Source organism: Colobus angolensis, unplaced genomic scaffold (assembly GCF_000951035.1).
Source record: "Colobus angolensis palliatus isolate OR3802 unplaced genomic scaffold, Cang.pa_1.0 Scaffold215, whole genome shotgun sequence".
NCBI classification, from domain to species: domain Eukaryota; kingdom Metazoa; phylum Chordata; class Mammalia; order Primates; family Cercopithecidae; genus Colobus; species Colobus angolensis.
Window position 1 is genome coordinate 4,259,131 of NW_012115322.1, and position 22,575 is coordinate 4,281,705.

The 22,575-nt window shown below is 36.3% G+C and overlaps 1 protein-coding gene across 1 annotated transcript in view; it reads right to left on the reverse strand.

The window, feature by feature from the left end:
- Positions 1-391: 391 nt before the first annotated feature.
- EPC2 (enhancer of polycomb homolog 2 (Drosophila)) overlaps positions 392-22,575 on the reverse strand; it is a 150,349-nt gene continuing 128,165 nt past the window's right edge. The window contains exons 8-14 of the mRNA XM_011943070.1: positions 19,492-19,581; positions 17,800-17,945; positions 17,341-17,684; positions 7,319-7,455; positions 5,280-5,439; positions 3,725-4,058; positions 392-2,431 (exon numbers count right to left, since the gene is read on the reverse strand). Of these exons, the coding sequence (XP_011798460.1) occupies positions 2,359-2,431; positions 3,725-4,058; positions 5,280-5,439; positions 7,319-7,455; positions 17,341-17,684; positions 17,800-17,945; positions 19,492-19,581 (1,284 nt within the window). The 3' untranslated portion in view covers positions 392-2,358. The remainder of the gene's footprint in view (positions 2,432-3,724; positions 4,059-5,279; positions 5,440-7,318; positions 7,456-17,340; positions 17,685-17,799; positions 17,946-19,491; positions 19,582-22,575) is intronic.

Genomic DNA, 22,575 nt, shown 5'->3' on the forward strand with positions numbered 1-22,575 from the left:
ACCCACCTCCACCCATTCCAAAGAAACACATTCTCCAAGGATTCTGAAAGCTTACTGGACTCCGAGGACACTAATTTCCTGAGAAAACTAAGAAAGCAGTGCTGTCCAGTGCAGAAATAGACTATTCTTCAGTTTAATAAAGTGAAAACAAATATTTGTCACTTAAGTTTCTGAAAAACAATGGAAAATGTGTATGTACGTAACTGAAATGCCATCCATGAAACAGTTACAACCAACAAAATAAGGAAGGCTTATGTTTCTATTTTACTTCAAAAGGAACAAATCAATTGGTCATCAGTCTTATAAGTTCTGGATTTGCCACCACCTCCAGAAACTGTACAAATGGATAGTTCTTTTGTTTTACTTATTTATAACATATATATCACATAAGGCAAATTCACTTCATGCTTTACTTCAGTAAAATGGGGAAAAAAGCTTTCTCTGCAATTGGCACTAAAGTTGTTTTAAGTTCTTAATAGCAAGGAGATACATCCAACTATAAGCAGAATGAACACAGTCGTAATACATATCAAATCAAAATTATTTCCTTTATATAATCAGCAATGAGTAACTCCAGAGGTAGTATGGCAGAAACGAGCATGGATCCTATCAGGCCACAACCAAGACAAAATTATTATTTTTTTCTATGGTTTTGACCATAAATTGCTTTACACATTTAGGACCTGAATAAAAACCACTTTCACCAGAAATCTTGGCCCATAAATTCAACTGACATATCAATTTACAACTTTCAGGACTGCAGATATAAAAAATGTAAAGTATAAAATTATGTAAGTTTGAAATGGTTTTAATTGTATTCATTAAAAATATTTACATTTCCCAATACTTACTTGACAAAACCCCCTTGCAATATAATTCTACTCTAAACTTTTATTTATAAAATGAGGCTCACTTATGACATTTCAATGACTGCGATACTGCAAATTACTTACATTCTGTAAAATATCTTATGAACTTTCATATCAAAGGTAGTTTATATTGGATTATCGGAAACCCAATAGAGCCCACAGATGAGCTTCCTATAGTTCTTTTCATTAATGCTTGGAAAGCATGTGAACATGAAAAGTGCTGTTAAGTGCTATTATCTCCCTTAAATTTTCACTTATACTGTGTGCACATTGTCAAATAAACACATATGCAGCATGTCCATGTTTTGATATGTATTTTTTATTTCCCTGCAGTTTTCACTTATCAAGAACAAGTAACAGGGAAAGTTGTCTGAACTAGTGCATAAACAAACATTCTGAAACACCACTACACATATCTAATTTACAAGAACCGTATAAAAAAAGTCACTAAAACACTACACTATGAAGGTGTCCAACGCTTACAGTCAGACTTTTTCCAACCCGTTACTTGCCTTGTAGCCACAGGAAAACTCTCCAAAATTGAAAAGACAATCTTGCCACAACCCTCCCCCCTCCCAACACCTGGGATGGCTCGATATCTAGACTGCCAATAATTATTGCAATGATATAATGCAATACATACCTGGTAAAGTATCTTTTATGTGGTGTGTTACAGTTTTAAAGCCAGTTAAAATATGCAGCCTTCAGATAAAATGTAATCCTCGAAAAATTTTCATATCTGCACAGTTTAAATGTGCTAGATGCATAATTTTTCCTATTCCATTTTTTGTGTAATTATTTTTTATAAATTGGTATTATAAATAGAAATATACATTCAAAATATATGGAAAAGTGAGTTACTACATTAAATTTGCATGTATCGATCCATCCCTTTCCCCTGCACAGTAATAGAAAATACTATTTTGCCTTGAACTTCATATTTGACAGTGAAATGCCACTAAAGTATTTACCAAAAAGTCCATCTAGTCAAATTGTGAAACAAAATGAACCAAGTGAAAACTTTACAGTTCCTTTAGAAAAAAATTACAAGAATTTCATTTCCTAGCTATGAATCTTTAACTTTTTAGACACAAAGTTGGATTTATTTTTACAAGATACAAAATGTAAACATGGCAAAATAAATAGTTAAAACAAGTGATGCAGGATCCCATTTCATGCTCATGATCCCATTAAAGAATTATTTTTTAAAATCCATTCAGTTGCAAATTCAAGTGCAAAAGCATGATGATGAATATCTACTATTCAAGTAACAGAAATAATATTGATGATACAAATAAACTATTTTACAAGGTAGTGATTTTCCCAATTTTACAAAATATACATCATACGTGGATTTAACATCCAATATACTATAGTCCATTTAGGTCCATTGTTACACTCTGTGATCCACAGAGTGTTGCCTTTTGCATTCAGCTGGAATATGAATGACTGCACACCATCAGCACAGGTCAGAGCCACATGTTTTAGGTTATGTCACTTCCATAGCTACTGTTGTCTCTGCTATTCCATTTAAGCCCAATCTTTCTGGTTCGTGGTTCTCTCTATGGTAAAGCAAAGAATAAAATAAACGTTAATACTCTCTAGAACATGATGCTACCACTTAGTATTTACAAAAACATTGTTATGTAACTCCAACTAAACATGACTTCACAAGAACAATTCCCATTTTTACGATTTCTAGATAGGAATGAGAAAATTTTTCTTCAGCTCAGAAATTCCAATAATTCCTAATTTTTTTATAGCTATTTACTTAGGAAAGATAATAATTTAACATAACATTTCAGTAGAAGCCAATGAGAAATTACTTATGAAATATGTATCACAGGACAAACCAAGTTTTTCTTTTTTTTTTTTTGAGAGATGAAGCATATGACACTCAAAAAGAATAATCATTAGGAGCACAGTATTACTGAAATTACTTTCCACTAGAGTTTAATTCTATAGGCCTAAGATCATGTATTAACCTATGCAAATCAATTTTTTTCTGATTCACTGTTCTCCTTGTCATAGACAGAAATATAAAAACATTCTAAAATATATTATAGATGTACGTTAGTCCTGGAATATTCTCATTTTTAATATACATAAAGTAATTTACTTTCCCTTTGTGTATGATGCTAAAGAAAACACAAATTTGGATGTGAAACCTAAACTCTGGCACGGAGTTAATCATAACAACTCTCATCTTCCAGACTGCCTAAACTATAAAACACTAGACAAGAGTAACCTCACGCCTGTAATCCCAGCACTTTGGAAGGCTGAGGCGGGTGGATCAACACATCAGGAGATTGAGACCATCCTGGCCAACATAGTGAAACCCCGTCTCTACTAAAAATACAAAAATTAGCCAGGTGTGGTGGCAGGTGCCTGTAGTCCCAGCTACTTGGGAGACTGAGGCAGAAGAATCGCTTGAACCCAGTAGGCGGAGCCTGCAGTGAGCCGAGATCGTGCCACTGCACTCCAGCCTGGGCAAGAGAGCGAGACTCCATCTTGGGGGTGGGGTGGGGGGGAGGGGGGAAGAGTAACTGAAGCTTCTAACATAGACTGTGATGTGTTTGACAACTTGATGTCCTTTTCTTTCTTTTCCTTTCTCTCTCTCTACTACTACTCTCCCTTTCTCTAACAATCCTACTAGGTTGGCATTTAAGCACCCTATTAGGCACTTTAAACAAATAACTAAGTCACACAACTTTATACAGATCTTCAATATCCATTGAAAATCAAGTCTGTCAATAAACACCTATTGCTTGAGCAGTGTAAAAAAAATGTCTTTTTCTTCCCACAGGACAGCCAGCACAAAGGGAGAATCATCACTGAAACACACACACACACACCTTGCTATGCTGCTGATGGCACTGCTGGGAGTAACCTTTGGCACTCTGTCCATACTGGCAGCAACTGTGGCAAGTTTTAAGGCTGTTGGCGATGGTGCTGAAGTCCGTGTATTGATATGCACATTGACTGGAGAAACAACACTGACATTATTGAGGTGCACTGCATTTGTCAGGCAGGAATTGTTCATGGGAAGTGTCTGAGGACTGCTTGTGCACAATGCTGGGATTAAGTGGTTTGTAGTGGTGTGGCCAACTGTCCTTACAAGTTGTACAGCTGAAATCCCTGGGCTAGATGATAAAGCCATATTGGTGGAGTATAATGTTTTAGAGGTTCCTGAAAAAGAAAAAAGTCATTCAATTAGTATCATGAGACATCAATAAAACTATTTTTAGACGTTTAATAAAAATAAATAAAATATTTGTATTTGAATTGAATGCCAAGTTAACTTTTCACACACTGATCTCTCCAAAGGGAGCTTCTGATCACTAAGTAGAATGTACTAATCTGCTACAACCCCCAAAACATCCACTTTTCTACTGGTCTACAAAAAAGAGCTTTGCAAAGTATTCTGCCACCTATATCTGGCAACTGTGGAGTTAAGTATAACAGGACAGATGGAAATGACAGTTGGGTTTCCCTAAGAATGAACATATGCATGAATATTATTAAAAATGGACAATCAGGCTCATGAGTATATATAAAAGCAACTGGAAAATCCTAGGGTCTGAGAGGTAGCTGAAGGATGATAGGAATAGCAAAGTTTTTGCAGACTCAGGGTACTAAGAAGCAGACAGGGTTTCATGGCAATACTCTATCTAAAGAGGGGGAGCCAGAGGAAGTATGCCTATGAGTGGTATGTAAGAGTGGGAGGGCAAACCTGATTTCCAGTTTATTACTGTCCTGGGTTATATTTCACCTTTTTATCAATGCATGGATGATTGAATGGAGATGGTTAGCTCAACAGATTTCCTAAGATGTGAGGCAACTGACAGTATGTGAATGAAACCAGGAAGGGTAGAGTGTTACACAGGTATGTATTCAATGCATGAGGGGGAAAACAAGGAGTAGATTCTACGTGAATTCTAGAAACATCTACCTATTTTCCCCCTATCTTTCCAAAGAAATCCTAAAGAGTCCTGATTGACTTCTTTTTTTTTTTTGAGACGGAGTCTCGCTCTGCCGCCCAGGCTGGATTGCAGTGGCCGGGTCTCAGCTCACTGCAAGCTCTGCCTCCTGGGTTTACGCCATTCTCCTGCCTCAGCCTCCCAAGCAGCTGGGACTACAGGCGCCCGCCACGTCGCCCGGCTAGTTTTTTGTATTTTTTAGTAGAGACGGGGTTTCACCATGTTAGCCAGGATGGTCTCGATCTCCTGACCTCGTGATCCGCCCGTCTCGGCCTCCCAAAGTGCTGGGATTACAGGCTTGAGCCACCGCGCCCGGCCTGATTGACTTCTTATACACATTTTCCCCTTGGATAAAAAAACAAAAATCATACTCCCAATCACTGAGTTACGACTTCAAGAAAGTAGGTACCATGTGAAACCCCAGCTGTACCTGAAGGCTGGACAACACCGTTTATGTTGTTGTGGCCAGTGTTCTGTTCCTTGGCTACCTCACTGCGACTTGGAACAGGTGCACTGACCACTGCAGATGCAGCAAAGTGGGCGCTTGCTGAGTCAAGTGTTTTAGACATACAGTCAGAGGTGCTTGAGCCCTATAGAATGAACAAAGTTAAATTCTCTAATTTTTAGATGTAATTTTATGAACATATTAAGGGATGAGGCAAACCCAAGAGGCTGTTGCCTTTCTAACCTTGAACAATTATAAGCATTTAGATTAAGAGATCTAGGATTCCATAGACGATTTTTGGCATATGAAGCAGGGAAGTGAACAAAAACTGGGAAGTTATTTCTGAGAAAGAACTAGAGATTAAATAACCCAAGGCTTTAATGTTCTATTAATTTTTCCAGTAAATATTAACGAATGCTTTTAAAAATGCTTGACAAACTAGATACTTGGATAAAATGAAATCACAGAGATGATTAATAGACATTTTTGTCACAACGTGAAAACCTATCTTGGCCTAACCCTGAAAGAGGCTGAAAATACTTTAGGCTGGTTAACCAAGAGACTCAGAAAAAGCAAACAAAGTAAAGTTAAATAGCCATTCCTCCTTTATTCTGTATAAAACTGGTTACTAAGACCTACAGCCCTAGTCCTTGAGCAAGTCCCAGATACACCTGGATGTCACAGGAGTGTTGGGTTCCAAAGTCACTGAGATATTCATGTTACTGGAGTCAGGATCTTTAAAGTCAGTGTACTGACCGTTTGAGAATGGGCTGAACCACAACAGGCAGATTCTAGCCTGAGAGCTCACAAAATATAACCAAGATTGAGTAAATCTCAGTTACTACTTTAGAAGTGGTTTTAGAATTATACAGCAATAAAATTTAAGACCTAAAATGCAAGGTTTATGTTTTTCAGGTGGTTCAAATTTGAAATAGATTTCTTAGTTTTGTTTTTAGTGGCTTAAAATAGAAATTTATTATCATATAGTTCTGTAGGCCAGAAGTCCACAATGAAGCTTATGGGGTTAAAATCAGGGTGTTGGCAAGGCTGGTTCCTTCTGGCAATTATGGTTTTATGAAGTATTTTTATTCTTATCTTTAGCATCTTTATTTAGTTGTGTCTACAAACAACTTCCCTTAGTGGCAATTTTCTTCTTCATTTTTAAAAACTATCTATCTATCTATCTATCTATCTATCTATCTATCTATCTATCTATCTATCTATCTATCTATCCATCTATCTATCTATTTATTTATTTGAGACACAGTGTGACTCCATCACCCAGGCTGGAGTGCAGTGGCACGATCGTAGCTCACTGAAACTTCCACCTTCAGAGTTCAAGTGATTCTCCTGCTTCAGTCTCCCAAGTAGCTGGGCTTACAGGTATGTACCACCATGCCCAGTTAATTTTTGTATTTCTAGTAGAGACAGGGTTTTGCCATGTTGGCCAGGTTGATCTTGAACTCCTGACCGCAAGTGATCTGCCCGCCTCAGCTGCTCAAAGTGCTGGGATTACAGGCGTGAGCCACCGTGCCTGGCTGCAATTTTCTTCAACGGGAAAATGTGATTCACAACGGTAAGGCGTTATGCTGTTAATATATCGCACAATTCAACTGAATTACTGCCCAGCTTATGAAGCACATCCACATGGCACTTAAACACACAGTTTAGGAAGTGGTTAGGAAAGTTATATCTTTCAAAAAAATCTTCTTTGGGGGAGTAGAGGTGGAGAATGATTCTTACAACTATATATATAATTACTTCTATAAATTCTCAACAACCCTTCAAAGAATTTAAAATACCACATCTGGCTCCAGAACTCTTCTCAAAGTATTAAGAGAGTAGTTTATAAGCTAGTCACTTAAAATTACGTACATTAACTGAAAAGAAATTCAGGTTAGAGCCCCCAAATCAAGAGTGGCAAAACCAAGATTATCTTCTTGGTATCTGACTTGACTAAAATGGAATAAAACTACATACTGATGAAAGAAACAGACATAACTATGACGAAAAGAGCAGTTTACCTGTGCTTTTGGATGTGTCTGTTGCGAGGAATGCTGAGATTGCTGTTTCTGCTGAAGCTGGGCAAGTTGCTGCCTTTGCATCTGAACTAACTGCTGCTGATGTGTCTGAAACTGCTCTTCCGTGATACCCCCTGTTACTGGTAAACAACATGAATTTTGGAAATGAGTACATTTTACAAGATTTTTAATAACACAGCAGAATATAAACTTACTCCACAATTAAGATGAAAGCAATAACAAACTACAATATGGATTATCAGAAAATAATCTAATGAAAATGGCAAATCTTTCAGCAAGTGTGGTGTATGCTTGTATCTGTGATCTCCATCACATGCTAAGAAAAGTGTCTAAATGTAGTTTTTGTTGAATAATATAGTTCTAACATGAATATTTTACCATTTATTCAGACTTAATATCTTTGAGACCACTCTTAATTCTCTACATTATGATGAGCAAGTAATGAGAAAAACTTTGATTTATTCATGTTAATAATAATAAAATAATGACTAAGTTATAGCCTTAATAAGAAAGCAGGACCATCTGCAAGACTGTCAATGATTTTTACTGCTGGTTTCATATAATATTGAAGTGAAAATATTTTATTCTCTGATTACAAATCAAAGTAGAGAACAACATTCATCTAACGTAACCATAAACTATAATTTAAGCCAATAGATTCAATGTCTAAAGTAAACCCATCTATAAAAATATGGGCTAGAAATCAGACAAGTATTCAGAAAACTGAAGATAATATGTATCCTCGGATGTAATAAATTCTATTGTGACCAACTGTGTTAAAAGTGTGTTTCAAATGAAAATAAGACATCTACAACGTTTTTTGAAAAAATCAGCTAAGTTACAGAAACCATTTTTCTCAAAGAAATGTAAACAAAATTTCATTCGTTGATATTTCAGCAGATGATTGATAAATTGATTTAGAGAACACAAAGACATTTCCATGGAAGTCAGTACAATATTAGAGTCAAGAAAAATTAAATGACATGAGAAGAAATGTACTTTAGAGTAATTTTGCTCTATTTTTTTACTGCTCACTTTCCTTTCTCCCAATTATTTCAATCAACAAATATTTACTATCTACTATAACGCAGAATGCTGCACTAAGAGTTATAGTGAATACAGGGGAAAATAAGAAGAGGATCTCTGTTACAAAGTCCTGGAATGTAGTTGGAAAGAAAAGACAGACATAAGAAATACCAATTAATGAATCAACCTCTACATGCAATTGAGTGATCTAATCAATATGACCTAAAGGAGTTTAGACTGGCAACTATAGCCTCAATCTAGCTTACTTAACTCTCCCAAGTTTTCTGTTGAGTAGGATCACACATAATTTTAAAAAAAATTCATGGTAAATTAGACATATAACAAGTTATGCCTAGTACAGTATAATTCTATGACAAAGGAGTTATGCCCCAGAAATGAACAAAGCTTTGGATATACTCTCATTTCTATTCCACAATATTACCATTAAAATTTGTATTGGACTAGAAGGGGAAAACAGTTCTTAGATAGCAATGTTATTTTTAAAAGATTCAAAACCTTGGGGCTATTACAGTGCTCACTCTAAAATTTTAAAATTACCTGTATTTTTGAAGTACACATTAGTTATCTTACTGAATTACCAACAAAATCAAATGTCTTTCTTTGCACATGTTAAATTCACTGCAAGTGTTCTATTTTTAAATGAAAAAAATTTTTTAAATTCTAAATTTATAATCTTCAAACTCAAATGAAAATGTGAAGTATTCATGAATTTCCAGCTGTTTGAAAACCTTGGGGAAAGAGATGAAAAATAGTTTATTAGATACAAAGACAGAAAGAAAAATCTTAAATTAAACCCAAATAAATCTGTTTAAGTCCTATGTGTACAGTTCACCAATTCAAAAGAAATGGACTTGGAATCTGGTATTATTATAACAGTCCTTAAGTCCAGTGTCAAGTATGTTCAGAGTTGAGCTTTACGCTCTGGTGAAAAGGTGAGAGGCACAATGATTAATATTAAGTGAGGAATAAGCCAAATAAGAATATATATCAAAATTGAGAGAGAAGCAAGAATGAGAATTTTTTCTTCTTTCTAAAATCTTTTAAGTCAGCTGATAAAATCTTACTAATTCAGAATAAAGTATGTATCTAAATTAGTAGAAAGAACAAATTGCTGTTTTTTGGAGGCAGAGTCTTGCTCTATTGCCCAGGCTGCAGTGCAGTGGTACAATCATAGCTCACTGCAGCCTTGAACTCCTGGGTTCAAGTGATCCTCCCGCCTCAGCCTCCTGAGTAGTGAGTAGTTGGAACTACAGGTGCATGGCATCACACCTGGCTAATTTTTTAATTTTTTGTATACCCAGGGTCTCATTATGTTGCCCAGGCTGGCCTCCAATTCATGGCTGCAAGTGATCTTCCTGCCTCAGTCTCGCAAGGGAATTACAGGCATGAGCCACTGTGACCAGCCCAAATTGCTACTTTTTAACAACAACAAAAATATTTTTTGGGTTGGTAGATCACAGATAAAATATTGCCAACTAGCTGTGTTCTACTTGCTTTTATGAACACATGATCATTTGTGTACATATTAACAAGGGAAACAGATAAAACTAGCTGTTTTTTTTGGGTGTCTGCATTTACTGTCCTGTCTTCTTGAGACCATTAATTCGCTCAGGAACCTTATTCTTTTCTCCTCATAGGAAACTCAGAAAATTCCAACCTAGTCGCAATCCAAATTATTCAGATGAATGGTCAGTGTTTCTTAACCTTTTTAAACCTAGGTGGACTTTGATACTAAAATTCTCATTTCTGATCCCATTTCTGGTTAAGAATCACTGACACAAATTTAATTTAATTCTATATGTATATGCTTTTAAAAATTACATTCTTTTTTTTTCTTTTCCCCCTCACCTGAATCTCAGTATGTTATATCCACTCTTGGCATCTAGCTCTTTATTATTAAGCAAGGTATTCTGTGCTTGCAACAAGCTGATTTTCCTCATTCAGAATTTTCTAGAGTACAATTTATTATTACTTCAAAACTTTAGACAAAAATCGCCAAGAGTAATCAATGACACAAAATTGGAACATATACAAAACATCCTTTCTAACTGCTTTATTATTTTGGGGTGGAGGAAAAGTGGTATGAAATGTATAGTTTTAATAGCATGGACACAATGTTGAATTGCAATTCTCAGGGTTCTCAGGGTTTACTTACTGGTGGGGGTGGGGGGGGGTGGCAGGAGAAATTTGACTGAAAGCACTTTCTCTACTATTTTTTCTTTCATAAGTTACTGAAATACATCCAGAAGAGATTTCTTACATTGCTCTGGATTACCAAGAGGCACACATTAAAGTACATCAGAAAGAAGTAATAGTTATAGAGTGAACAAATCTGTTTCAGAATAAGATACAAGATAGGGACCCAGCTTTGGGTGAAGTGATGGTGGCACCAAGGGCAAGTGGGAATGTACAAAAGGGAAATTGAGATTCTCTGCTTCTCTTGCTTAGGGTCAAGCCAAGTTCTTTTCACTAGCTGATCTTAAGTTGCTAGCTTAAAAGTGAAATTCATGCTGGTCATAAATCTAGCCCATCACATGCCCAGAAATCTTATCAATTTAAAAGTAACCATAAATCTGATTGTTTTGTGAAGGTAGGAGTATTTTAATACTCCAGATAGATGAGAAGTATTCCTTCCCCAAGTAAAATGTTTTGCAAAACTTCCTGGGTAACACATTCTATATAACACATTCGGCATACTTGTTATACGATTTTCCCTTTTATATACCCAAATACGTAATTCAGGACATTAGTAACATACTTGTATTTCTAGATATGTTGTATACAGAACAGTCTGTTCTTCACGAAAGCCCCTCACCTTTCTGGCTATCTTCTACAAATCTGATTCATTGCCTATCTTGTAATTACCAGTCTACTTTTATTCCTCAGATAAATCCATATGCCTTTTCTTAAGTATCTGTCACCATCCTTGGAAAGCAGACTTTGTTTTCAAAGGTCCCAGCCATCCCTCATTTCATCCGTTGCCTTTTAGGTGTGTAGTTCCTGTATGGTGCTCTGCCTAGGGTGACTTCTTAGTGATCAACTAAAAACTTACTCTGTGTACCCCCACAGATTTTACACTAACACAATGATTATACAGCTTTAAGTCCCTGCTTCTTAAGCTTGTGCCCAGAGGTATTCTTGAGTATATGGGAAATCTTTGTTAACTCTGTATTGTTTTTGTTGACAAATAAAAAGAACAATCTAAACAGAAATACACTCTGGATCTTCTGGATGATCATCCCACAACAGAGCAGGAACACAGGATTTTTGTGCTTGTGCCTTTGTTTTTTCATCATCTCTTAACTTTTAATGCAGTGTTTCTTAAATTGGGCTAAGATGGATTCTTGGGAAGCCATGAATTTTTCAAATACTAGCCTCGACCAAATTTTCACAGCTTAATGAAGAATACTTAATTTGGCAGTAAAGATTATTTAAAAGTCAGAAAGAATACATTATCTAGTATTTCTTCATCTACCAGGTCAGTCTTTGTTACAAGTTTTTTTTTTCCTTTTTTTTTCTTTTTTAAGAGACAGGGTCTTTGCCTGGGTGCAGTGGCTCACGTCTGTGATCCCAGGACTTTGGGAGGCCGAGGCGGGTGGATCACCTGAGGTCAGGAGTTCAAGACTAGCCTGGGCAACATGGTGAAACCCCGTCTCTGCTAAAAATAAAAAAATTAGCTCGGCATGGTGGCTCGTGCCTAAAATTCCAGCTACTTGGGAGGCTGATGCACGAAAACTGCTTTGCCTGGGAGGCGAAGACTGCAGTGAGCTGGAATCATGCCATTGCACTCCAGTGTGGGTGAGAGAACAAGACTCGTCTCCAAAAACAAAAAAAAAAAAAGAGAGAGACAGGGTCTTGCTATGTTGCCCAGGCTGGTCTCAAACTCCTGGCCTCAAGCCATCCTCCCACTTTGTCCTCACAAAGTGCTGAGATTACAGAGGTGAGTCACTATACCCAGTATTACAAGAGTTTTGGTATATGCTTTATCGAAGATATGCTGACTATATGCAATTTTTGTTTGTTTTAAAGGACAGATCTGGGGCAGGATTAAAGGGTAGAGAGAGGGATCTTACATCAAATCTTCTGGGTTAGAGTGGGAAGTCAAATGAAAGTTCATATAAACCACTGGAGCTACTCTGCTGACAAACATATCCAGGAGGGTTGACATTACCTTTCCAGGACTATATACATCTTACAAATGTAACTCTTACAGTGAAACGCAAACTAACCAATAAACTGAGTCTTTGTGGGTGGGGAGTGGAAAGGTGAGGGGAGTTGGGGAATGGAGAACAAATAGATGTGAGAATAATGAAAAAAGACTCAAAATCCATTTAAACTTCTGAAACCCAAGCCAAATATTTACAATTGAAACTTCGTTATTTCCTTTTATAGTCTAACTAAAATATTTTAATCCCTTAGGTCTGAATCCGTTTCTCACCTAAATCCTTAGCTAGATGCTAAATCACATTATACCAATCTTAAAACTATCATGGTTGCACACATTTATGACAATTTAAGAATGAATGGGAAGAGAAACTGAAGAAATTAAAAATCAGGAATTTCTCTTGCAAAACTTTACAAACTTAATGATTTTAGAAATTGGTAATATTAAGATATTTAAAGTTGTCAAAAAGGCTGCTGGTATCTATTCTGTATATTATGACGGGTAAGAAAAGAAAAAAGTATCATGTTAATTTGCAACCATACATTAGTGCCGACTAAAACTAAATGTAAATTAATCTGTCCTTTCAAATCTGAAAAAGCAAAGCACTTTTAGATACAAAATGTATTTTCTTGAGTTCTGGATTTAAGAACATCATCTCAAAGAATAATACTGTAGTTTCAAAGGATTATCCCCTGTTTATGTGAAGAAATTACATTCTTCATGTACATATTACAATTTGCATGTACTATTAACTAAGTTCTTTGACGGTAAGGGTTGTCTTGTAAAACTTTGCAACTTTTAAACATTTAACCCAGTGTTTCCCATATAACAGACACTAAATGATGTATGAAATTAATTTCTCTTGGTTATTCAATTGTCATGTTCACCACAATCAATCTATTCTCTATCCTGCTTTTTTTCTTTGAGAAGTGTTTTTCAATTAAGAGAATACACCTTTATTTTACTTAAAGGTTAACAAAACACATCTCTGCTTTCAAATGAAGTCTTTAGTTTTGGTTCTAATACCTAGGATACAGTTTTCAATTTTCCTTTAAGTATATAAAAGATAACATGCATATATATATGTATGTGTGTATATATATATGTGTATATATATATTTTTTGAGTCAGGGTCTTACTTTGTCACCCAGGCTGGAGTGCAGTGGCAGGATGTTGGCTCACTGCAGCCTCCACTTCCTGGGTTCAAGAGATCTTCCCCCTCAGCTGGGACTAGAGACACGTGCCACCATACCCAGCTAACTTTTGTATTTTTAGTAGAAACTAGGTTTCGCCACGTTGCCCAGCCTGGTCTTGAACTCTTGGCCTCAAGTAATCCACCTGTCTCAGCCTCCCAAAGTGCTAGGATTACAGGCATGAGTCACCGTTCCTGGCCCAGAATATATTTTGGACACATGGGTTATGATTCAGAAAACATTAATCAGGGCTATTAACAACATTTAAGAGAAAATTATTTGCCACTAGCCCTCAATTCCACATAAGATGCAGCCCTCTTTTTAATTTTTGTTTAAGAACTAAGGAACTTGTGATACAAATAAAGTGCATTATGTTTCTATTTCTGATTAAACTCATTTGCTGGGATTTCCCAGCTGTGAAATGTACTAATAACACATTTATTAGTATTATTAGTATTAATAATTAATTAAATATAATAATAGTAACACAGTACTAATAATCTGTTTAGTTCAGTGTTACTCTCTGCCAGGGAAAAGTATAATCCAGTGTTAGTCTTGTTCCCTTTTTTGTCTTGTTACTCTTAAAAACAACTGTGCTCTCATGACCAAGCCCACTAAGAACAAGCAGAAGGAAAAAGTGTTCAAGACACATAGATTAAAAAAACCAAACACATGAGGATCCCATTCTTTTGTTGTATTCTTAAATACATGAAGATACATCCATCAAAAGTAAAAATATAGTTTTCTAAAACTCCCTCATCCTTCTATTTAGGTAGATGAGGAAATTCCTATCCGTATTCATGGAATTGTAACTGAATTCACTTAAAACCAGAACTAAGAAATCTATATAATGAACGTAACTGATACAAATCATTAAATTATAAGTTTTCAATTATTATTTTAAATGCTGTTAAAAAACTTTTTTCATTATGTATTTGTATTGCCATGCCTATTATTTTAAAACAAAATATATCTGTTGAAAACAAAACACCTTGTGGTCCCAGTGACTAGAGGAGTCACAGTCAGTTAAGAAGAATGAGTTCAAACAAAATCTTTTACTCTAGGAATAAATTACTAAATAAGACAGATATGATTTCAAAACACTGAATTCTAATGTACCTTAGTTGTTGCTTAAGTCTTAAAAATTTTTTAAGGAAAGAAATGGTACTGTGTTGAGGGTATTAAAAAATTTCAGATAGGAAAAATCACACAGACCAAAAAGATTATTTTTTTTCTAATGGTAAGGTAAAGATAAAAATACAAAAACATTTGTTGTCTATGATGTTAACATTGCCTACGTGTGACTTAAATTCCCTGAGAAGTACAAGCACACCTAACGTAACAGTTTAAATGCTTATTTTCTGTTGTATGGCAGTGTCATAGGATTATAGAGGTGACTATAATGGAACTATTTAAGTCGTATTAACTTATATTTTGGACCAATACATATGTCGCATTGATAATATAACAATATATACAACACACATATACTTTCTGGAAAAAAGTCAGGTTAAATCTAGAGTTAATCTGGAATGTATAGTACACAAAGCTGAAAATATCTGGCAATGTTCACGCTGAGAAGGAAGATATTAAAATCACTTTTTAATGTGGTATACATCACCAGAGAAAACAATCAGCCTACAGTCAAATGTAATTATAAATGCCTCTATATGGTATGTTTTAAACTGTCTTTTTGGGAAAAATTATTTTGAGAATGTTTAGTACAGGAATTCCATTTAGCTAAATAAACTGGAACTTTGTCTTAGAGCTGGCTGAAAAAAGATCTGATTTAGTATTTGTCAACTTTCTACTATCTTTAGATTTCTAATAATCCTGCAGCCTCAAATTGTATTACGCATTTATCCATTTCAGCTTCAAGCACTCTTTCAACTTCACAGACTCATGAACTTTATATAATGGGAGGTCATTTTCCTTACTTAAGTTCGTTTAGGAGAAAATTAACCAACCAATTTGGATAAATGATATGCCAATTTCTAATCATTCAAACAAATCCAATATTTCATTATAACCTTTAAACAAATCACTGTATGAGTCAAGTTGGAAAAGAGGCAGTTCAGCAGCTAAAAGAGACTGAACATTATTGAGACCAATCAAGCTAAAGTGATTTATGATCACTTTAAAGAAGTTTAATATGGGCCGGGCGCGGTGGCTCAAGCCTGTAATCCCAGCACTTTGGGAGGCCGAGGCGGGCAGATCACGAGGTCAGGAGATCGAGACCATCCTGGCGAACACAGTGAAACCCCGTCTCTACTAAAAAAAATACAAAAAATTAGCCGGGCTAGGTGGCTGGAGCCTGTAGTCCCAGCTACTCGGGAGGCTGAGGCAGGAGAATGGCGTAAACCCGGGAGGTGGAGCTTGCAGTGAGCCGCGAGTCCCAGCTACTCGGGAGGCTGAGGCAGGAGAATGGCGTAAACCCGGGAGGCGGAGCTTGCAGTGAGCCGAGATCCGGCCACTGCACTCCAGCCTGGGCGACAGAGCGAGACTCCGTCTCAAAAAAAAAAAAAAAAAAGAAGTTTAGTATGATAATTTCACATGCTAGAATGAATCATCTAGGAAATAATTTAGAAATACAAAAAAAAAAAGTATCAACAGTGTAAGTCTCTATGTTAGTCTTGGGATACAATGCATATATACAGTGTATACATTATAAAGATATTTATAAATTATACATACTTGCATACATGTGATAAACAGACCACAGAAGAAAACAAATCAAAATTGTACCTTAGATTCTCCAGATATTATACATTATTTACAATGTACATGTCATAAAAATATTACATTAATTTGAATACATCTCTTAAAAATGAAAAAACTTCCTGATCTAACTAGAGGTAAGCTATCGGACAAAAATTATTATTCATAGGGGCCGAGCACAGTGGCTCATGCCTATAATCCTAGCACTTTGGGAGGCTGAGGCAGGTGGATCACCTGAGGTCAGGATTTCGAGACCAGCCCGGCCAACATGGCGAAACCCTGTCTCTACTAAAAATACAAAAATTAGCTGGGCATGGTGGTGCACTCCTGTAGTCCCAGCTATTTGGGAGGCTGAGACAGGAGAATCGCTTGAACCCAGGAGGCGGAGGTTGCAGTGAGCTGAGATCACGCCACCGCACTCCAGACTGGGCGATACAGCGAGACTCCATCTAACAAAAAAAAAAAAAAAATTCACAGGGAGTCTCCTAAACATCATTTTCCAGAAAGAGCTTTCAAAGGTACTCTCAAGGATTAATGGTAACATTTAATCAAAGATTATGCACCAAAATGAAAATTACCTTTAACACAAGCAGTAGATAGTACTGTGCTGTGATTATCTGGTGGCAGCTTATAAGCAGTGTGCTCGTAGGGAAGTCTGTATGCATTCTGCCTACATTTACCACACCAGGAACACACCCGAAATAGATGTCAGTGGTTTTACAATATTAGTTAGGACAATTTGGTTAAAATGTGAGGCAGAACAGTACAATTTTGTTTCTTAGGTTAGGAAAAAAATGCAGTAGGTTAAGATAAAATTCCTTTCCCAATAAATTAAGTAAAAAAGAATAGCAGGATATACTTTTAACACAGCAACAGCTTACCTGATATGCCATTCTTGCTGGTGTTCAATAAAGCTACAGATGCTGCAGAAACTCTTTTATTGTTCACAGTCTGCCCTGGTTTTCTTGAGGTACATTCTTCACTATCACTGTCCTGTAAATTTAGTAGCCTTGGCTGGAAACACTGTAGTCGACATGATCTGATATTGCTTAATATTTCAGAAAGGGACAGTCTATTTTCACAATGTTTACTGGAAGCATTGGTCCAAGAGAAATTAGAAGAAAAGTCTATAGTTTGGGAAGAGCTTGAAAAACTATTCAGCATTTCAGGGTCTATCTGTTTTAGGACTGGGTCATGTTCTGTGGATATTCGGTCCATTATGACCCTGAAAAGCAAAATAAAACCAAACATTAACTGAGACAGCTGAACATTTTTTCTTTGTCTTCTGTTCCAGATAGCAAACAAAAACCAAATACCAAAAGTGAAAACAAATACTTCACCTTCCACCTCTGCCAATTCGCCTCCTTGCAAATCCTATACATCTTCTTGGGACTGTAAGTGTTGTAAGGCAATGCCTATACCTCAACTTATCCAAATCTGCCAGTTCTGAATTTTCACATGAATGGTTAGCTTGGTCCAAACGAGGCTGCAAAGAAAGAAAGAAAAAAAAAAAACCCCAAAAAACTCATGGAGTAAATTTGAAATGAAGACAGGTTAGATCATGATAAACATGAAGTAACTGCAACATTAGCAGAACAATTAAAATCTAGACATAAAACTGTAAAAATGGGGCTTCACTGACTATTAATCAGGTTAAATTTTACAAAACTGAATCAAAAGTTCACTCACCAAGATTACCCAAACTGAACTTAGTTTCTAAATTCACTTAGGGTCCATTATACTTAAAAAGGAATATATCTTTAAAAATAATGCAGCTTTTAACATATGTGTACAAAGTAGAGATGGTGAAATTACATCGTAATTTGTAGGCTTCCTACTGAGAAACCAGAAATAAAATTTTTTGGACTAAAAATTGCACTTCAAACTCTTAAAGGGTCAAACTGAAGCTTCCTCTTTACTTTTAAGAAACATATCCAAGCAGGATGCAGTAGCTCATGCCTGTAATTCTAGCACCTTAGGAGGCCAAGACAGGAGGATCACTAGAGACCAGGAGTTCAAGACCAGCCTGGGCAATGTAGCAAGACCCTATCTCTACAAAAACTACAAAAATTAGCAGCATGTGGTGGTATGTGCCTGTAATCCCAGGAGGCTGAGGTGGGAGGACTACTCGAGCCCAGGAGTTTGAAGTTACGGTGAACTGTATGATTGCATCACTGCACTCCAGCCTTGGTGACAGAGCAATACCCTGTCTGTAAAATAAATAAAATAAATAAATAAATATAAAGAAACAAACAGCCTGTTCCCTGCCTTCCCATTCCCTTCATCATTTTACCATGCTATGTCTGTCCCCTCTCATTAAGAATTTTCCCTTCTCTCATCAGCATAATTAGTAAACAAATCTCCACCTCTCCTAAATTTACACACCCTAAAATAGTTGTCAGTGTATGTTTACCATTACATAGCAAGATAAATGATCTCTACAAGCCATATAAGAAAGTCAAAGCCATCCTCACAATGCTACATTATACCTCATCCGAGAACCTTGGAAAGTGATATAATGCGACTTCATAGCATAAAGCAACTTCTAGGTGTGTCAAAAAGTTATGAATACAATTATTAGACAAAACACTGCCATTATGGAAGTTTAAAAATTATTATTTTGTTTGACACTTACTGGTATGTATGCACAAGATGGGCTTGCGTAACAACAAATTTCAATAAACACCTAGCAGCCATCAAAGGTTCTAGAACCAACTTACAAATTCTGGGTTTACCTAATTCTAGTAATGACACACTGAATAATTTTCACAACCGCTGAAGCTATAATTAGTGCCCAAAATGAAACTAAATTTCTAAAATGTGAGGAATTATCAATTTCCAAGAAGAAGATTCCGATGCCCTTTGAAAGGACTCAGTACCTTTTAGCATCTTTTACCAGTATTCACATAAAGGATATTACACAAAAAGTATTGATGCATTTCCTATTTTTAGATCAAGACTAAGTCATCTTGACATCGGTTACCTGTTAATTCCAGTTCACAAAAACACCACACACACACAAAAGTTCTTACAGCATAATACTGGCATCCTGCCCGCCTTCTGAAAGCACAGGGACCATCAGGATCATTTTCTTCTTCCGGTTCTGATACTGGGGACAATACCTAGACAAAAGAGGAATTCCATTTAGGAGTTATCAAAAATCAATAGATCAAGTTTGTAATGCTCTAAAATTTAAATCTGATCACAAACAGTAAATCACTTCTATATTACATATCTTAGGTACTGCATTCCCCCAAAACATTCAATGACTAGCAAAAATTTTCTATGATTAAAAATCCTTCTTTTTAATGGATTAGTTCTTTCAGGTTAAGTATACATGGCATTGGCATTGCTTAATTGCTTCTAAACATGAAGTGCTAAGACTTAGAATTAATATAGTCTTTATACATCCCATTATATTTTATAAATAATGTATGTGGCTATAAATATTTAATGACAGTTATACTTCACCTATAGGTAAGTGTATTTTTATCCAATAACTTTATCTCTCTGTAATAAAGCCAAAAACTAGGACATAAAAACAGCTTATAAATAGCCAAAAAAATCACCAAAACAAAAAACCTCAAAGGCCATAAAGGTCAGGTTTTATTCAAAGGAAAGTCTTGTATCTCTCCACTCACTTTTGAAAGATCACTTTTTAAACTTAGCAGATCAGAAGTAGAAAATAAGAAGAGAAAAGAAGACTTGCTAAAGTAAGCAGATAGGTTATAGAGAAGAGATAAGCCCACAATGCTAGAGGAAAAGAAAAAAGACTTTCAGAAAGCTGTTACGTATTAGAAAGCACTCTGCCCAGGCCATGTCATATCAGGCCAAATATCCCTAGGTAATTGAGTGGGCTTCTAGGGCAGTAGCATTGACCTATCAGAGCACACTTTATAGACATCATAAAAACAGATTAAATAATACACAAATATACCGATGACAGGGAAATAATATGTTTTAGATAAATTTCCACCCATAATGATTAAAATTTTTAAAAAAGTTTTGGTACTTAAATTTCAGTTGTCTCGCACTCTCACTTTGTAGTACATCTCTTTTTCTGACAAACGCTGGCTCAACCATATTTACTTGCAAATTTCTGAACCTCACAAATCCCTCTCTTCCTATTTTGAGAGGAAAAATGTTTTCTCCATATTATTTCCAAACTGTGGTAATTACCACTGAGCAGGGTCATCCAGGGGAGAAAGGTATTTGTTTGAGGTTCCAATATACCTCCACCAACCCTATGGGGGAGACACAGAAACAGTGAGCTGGGGCTGATTCTTCTTCATGGGGAACCAAGCCCCCAACCTGAAATTTGAAAGGAAATCCCAAATGTGAATTTTACACTTTGGTTCCTTTGCAAATAATGTACCTATTCTAAGATATACACAGGAAGTGTCACAAAGTCTCAGAAATTCTGTATATAAAATCTATCACCCCTTCCTCCTAACTACCATTCCCTAGGGGTAGATTCCAGGGGATAAAAGAAGTCTGAGGCATAGGAAGACAAAGCTAATGTTAGAAAAATCGGAAGCACGATCAAGAAGAGGCAGGGTTTTAGTTCTGTTCCGCTGCAATTCAGTGACATAAGTCTGGTTAAAATGTTTGTTCTCTTAAGGCTCCCTATTTCTTGTTCTTGGTTTATCAGACAAAGAAAAAGTATGATTACTTTAATAATCTTGTCAGCAACAAAATCCTCATTTTATAAGAGGTGCAGTCTGAATAGCTGCCTCACTGAATGATGCCCAAATATAGGTAAATGTTAATACTTACTCTTTAGTAATATGGTGATACCATAAAATTAATGAGGATTGTCTAAGACCTAATATAAACAATCAGAACAACCTAAAAGTTTCAAAATGCAATTTTCGTGTGAGTATGGGAACTTACTATATAAATCAATGCAAGAATTTGGAGCAGAAATGAAGATCCCTTAATGCACGAGAAACATGACTAGTTACGCTGACTGAGCTCTACTTTCAGGCTGGATGTACTGATTCCACCAATAAAAGTTTCTATAGGTCATAGCACCCTACAGTATCATTCTTTTTTTTTTTTTTTGAAACAGGGTCTTGCTCTGTTGCCCAGGCTGGAGTACAATGGTGCAACCTTGGCTCACTGCAACCTTCATCTCCCTGACTCAAGCGATCCATCTCCCGCCTCAGCCTCCAAGAGTAGCTGGGACTACAGTCATGTGTCACCACGCCTGGCTAATTTTTGTACTTTTGTTTCTGTTTTTTTGGTAAAGATGGCGTTTCACCATGTTGCCCAGGCTGGTCTCCAAGTCCTGGGCTCAAGCAATCCACCTGCTTCGGCTTCCCAAAGTGCTGGGATTACAGGCATGAGCCACAATGCCCAGTCCACAGCATCATTCTTAAAGGGCTGGGAATATATAGCAAAACTTTCTAGGCTCTCATTAGTACCACCAATAAAAGCCTATTTTACGTATAGTTATCTAACTATGTCATTTTCTTACTTAACATTTTCAATAATTTCCCATTATGTATAATGTAGATAGAGGCTATCTGACATCTGGGTATTACTGCAGGCATCAAGCCTTTCATCCCCTCTTCCTCTTCTATGTTATGTGCTCCAACAATGCTAAACTGCTAGGAGTTCCCTCTAATATGTTGTGCCTAGAACCCTTCCCTATACTTTCTATCTGGAAAATTACTCTTTTGTAAGGCACTATATCCCTCATTCCTTCAAACTGGTCATCTGATGAATGTCCCACGACTGTTCAAATCTCTGCCTGAGTTCAAACTAGATGATATATGGTTCATTATATGAATATATGGGTTCAGTAATATATTAGTAATATATGGGTTCATTAAGCACTCCTCGAGGGATAAAATTAAGCATATCTTTGCACATTTGATACTATTCATATGACTATCAGAATATTATCTAGGTAGAAAAACTAATCAGTGAAAAAAAGAGTAAAACTAGTATAATCCAGCCAAAAGGGACACATTTTATGCAAACTCAGATTTTTTTTTTTTTGAGACGGAGTGTTGCTCTGTCGCCCAGGCTGGAGTGCAGTGGCCGGATCTCAGCTCACTGCAAGCTCCGCCTCCTGGGTTTATGCCATTCTCCTGCCTCAGCCTCCCAAG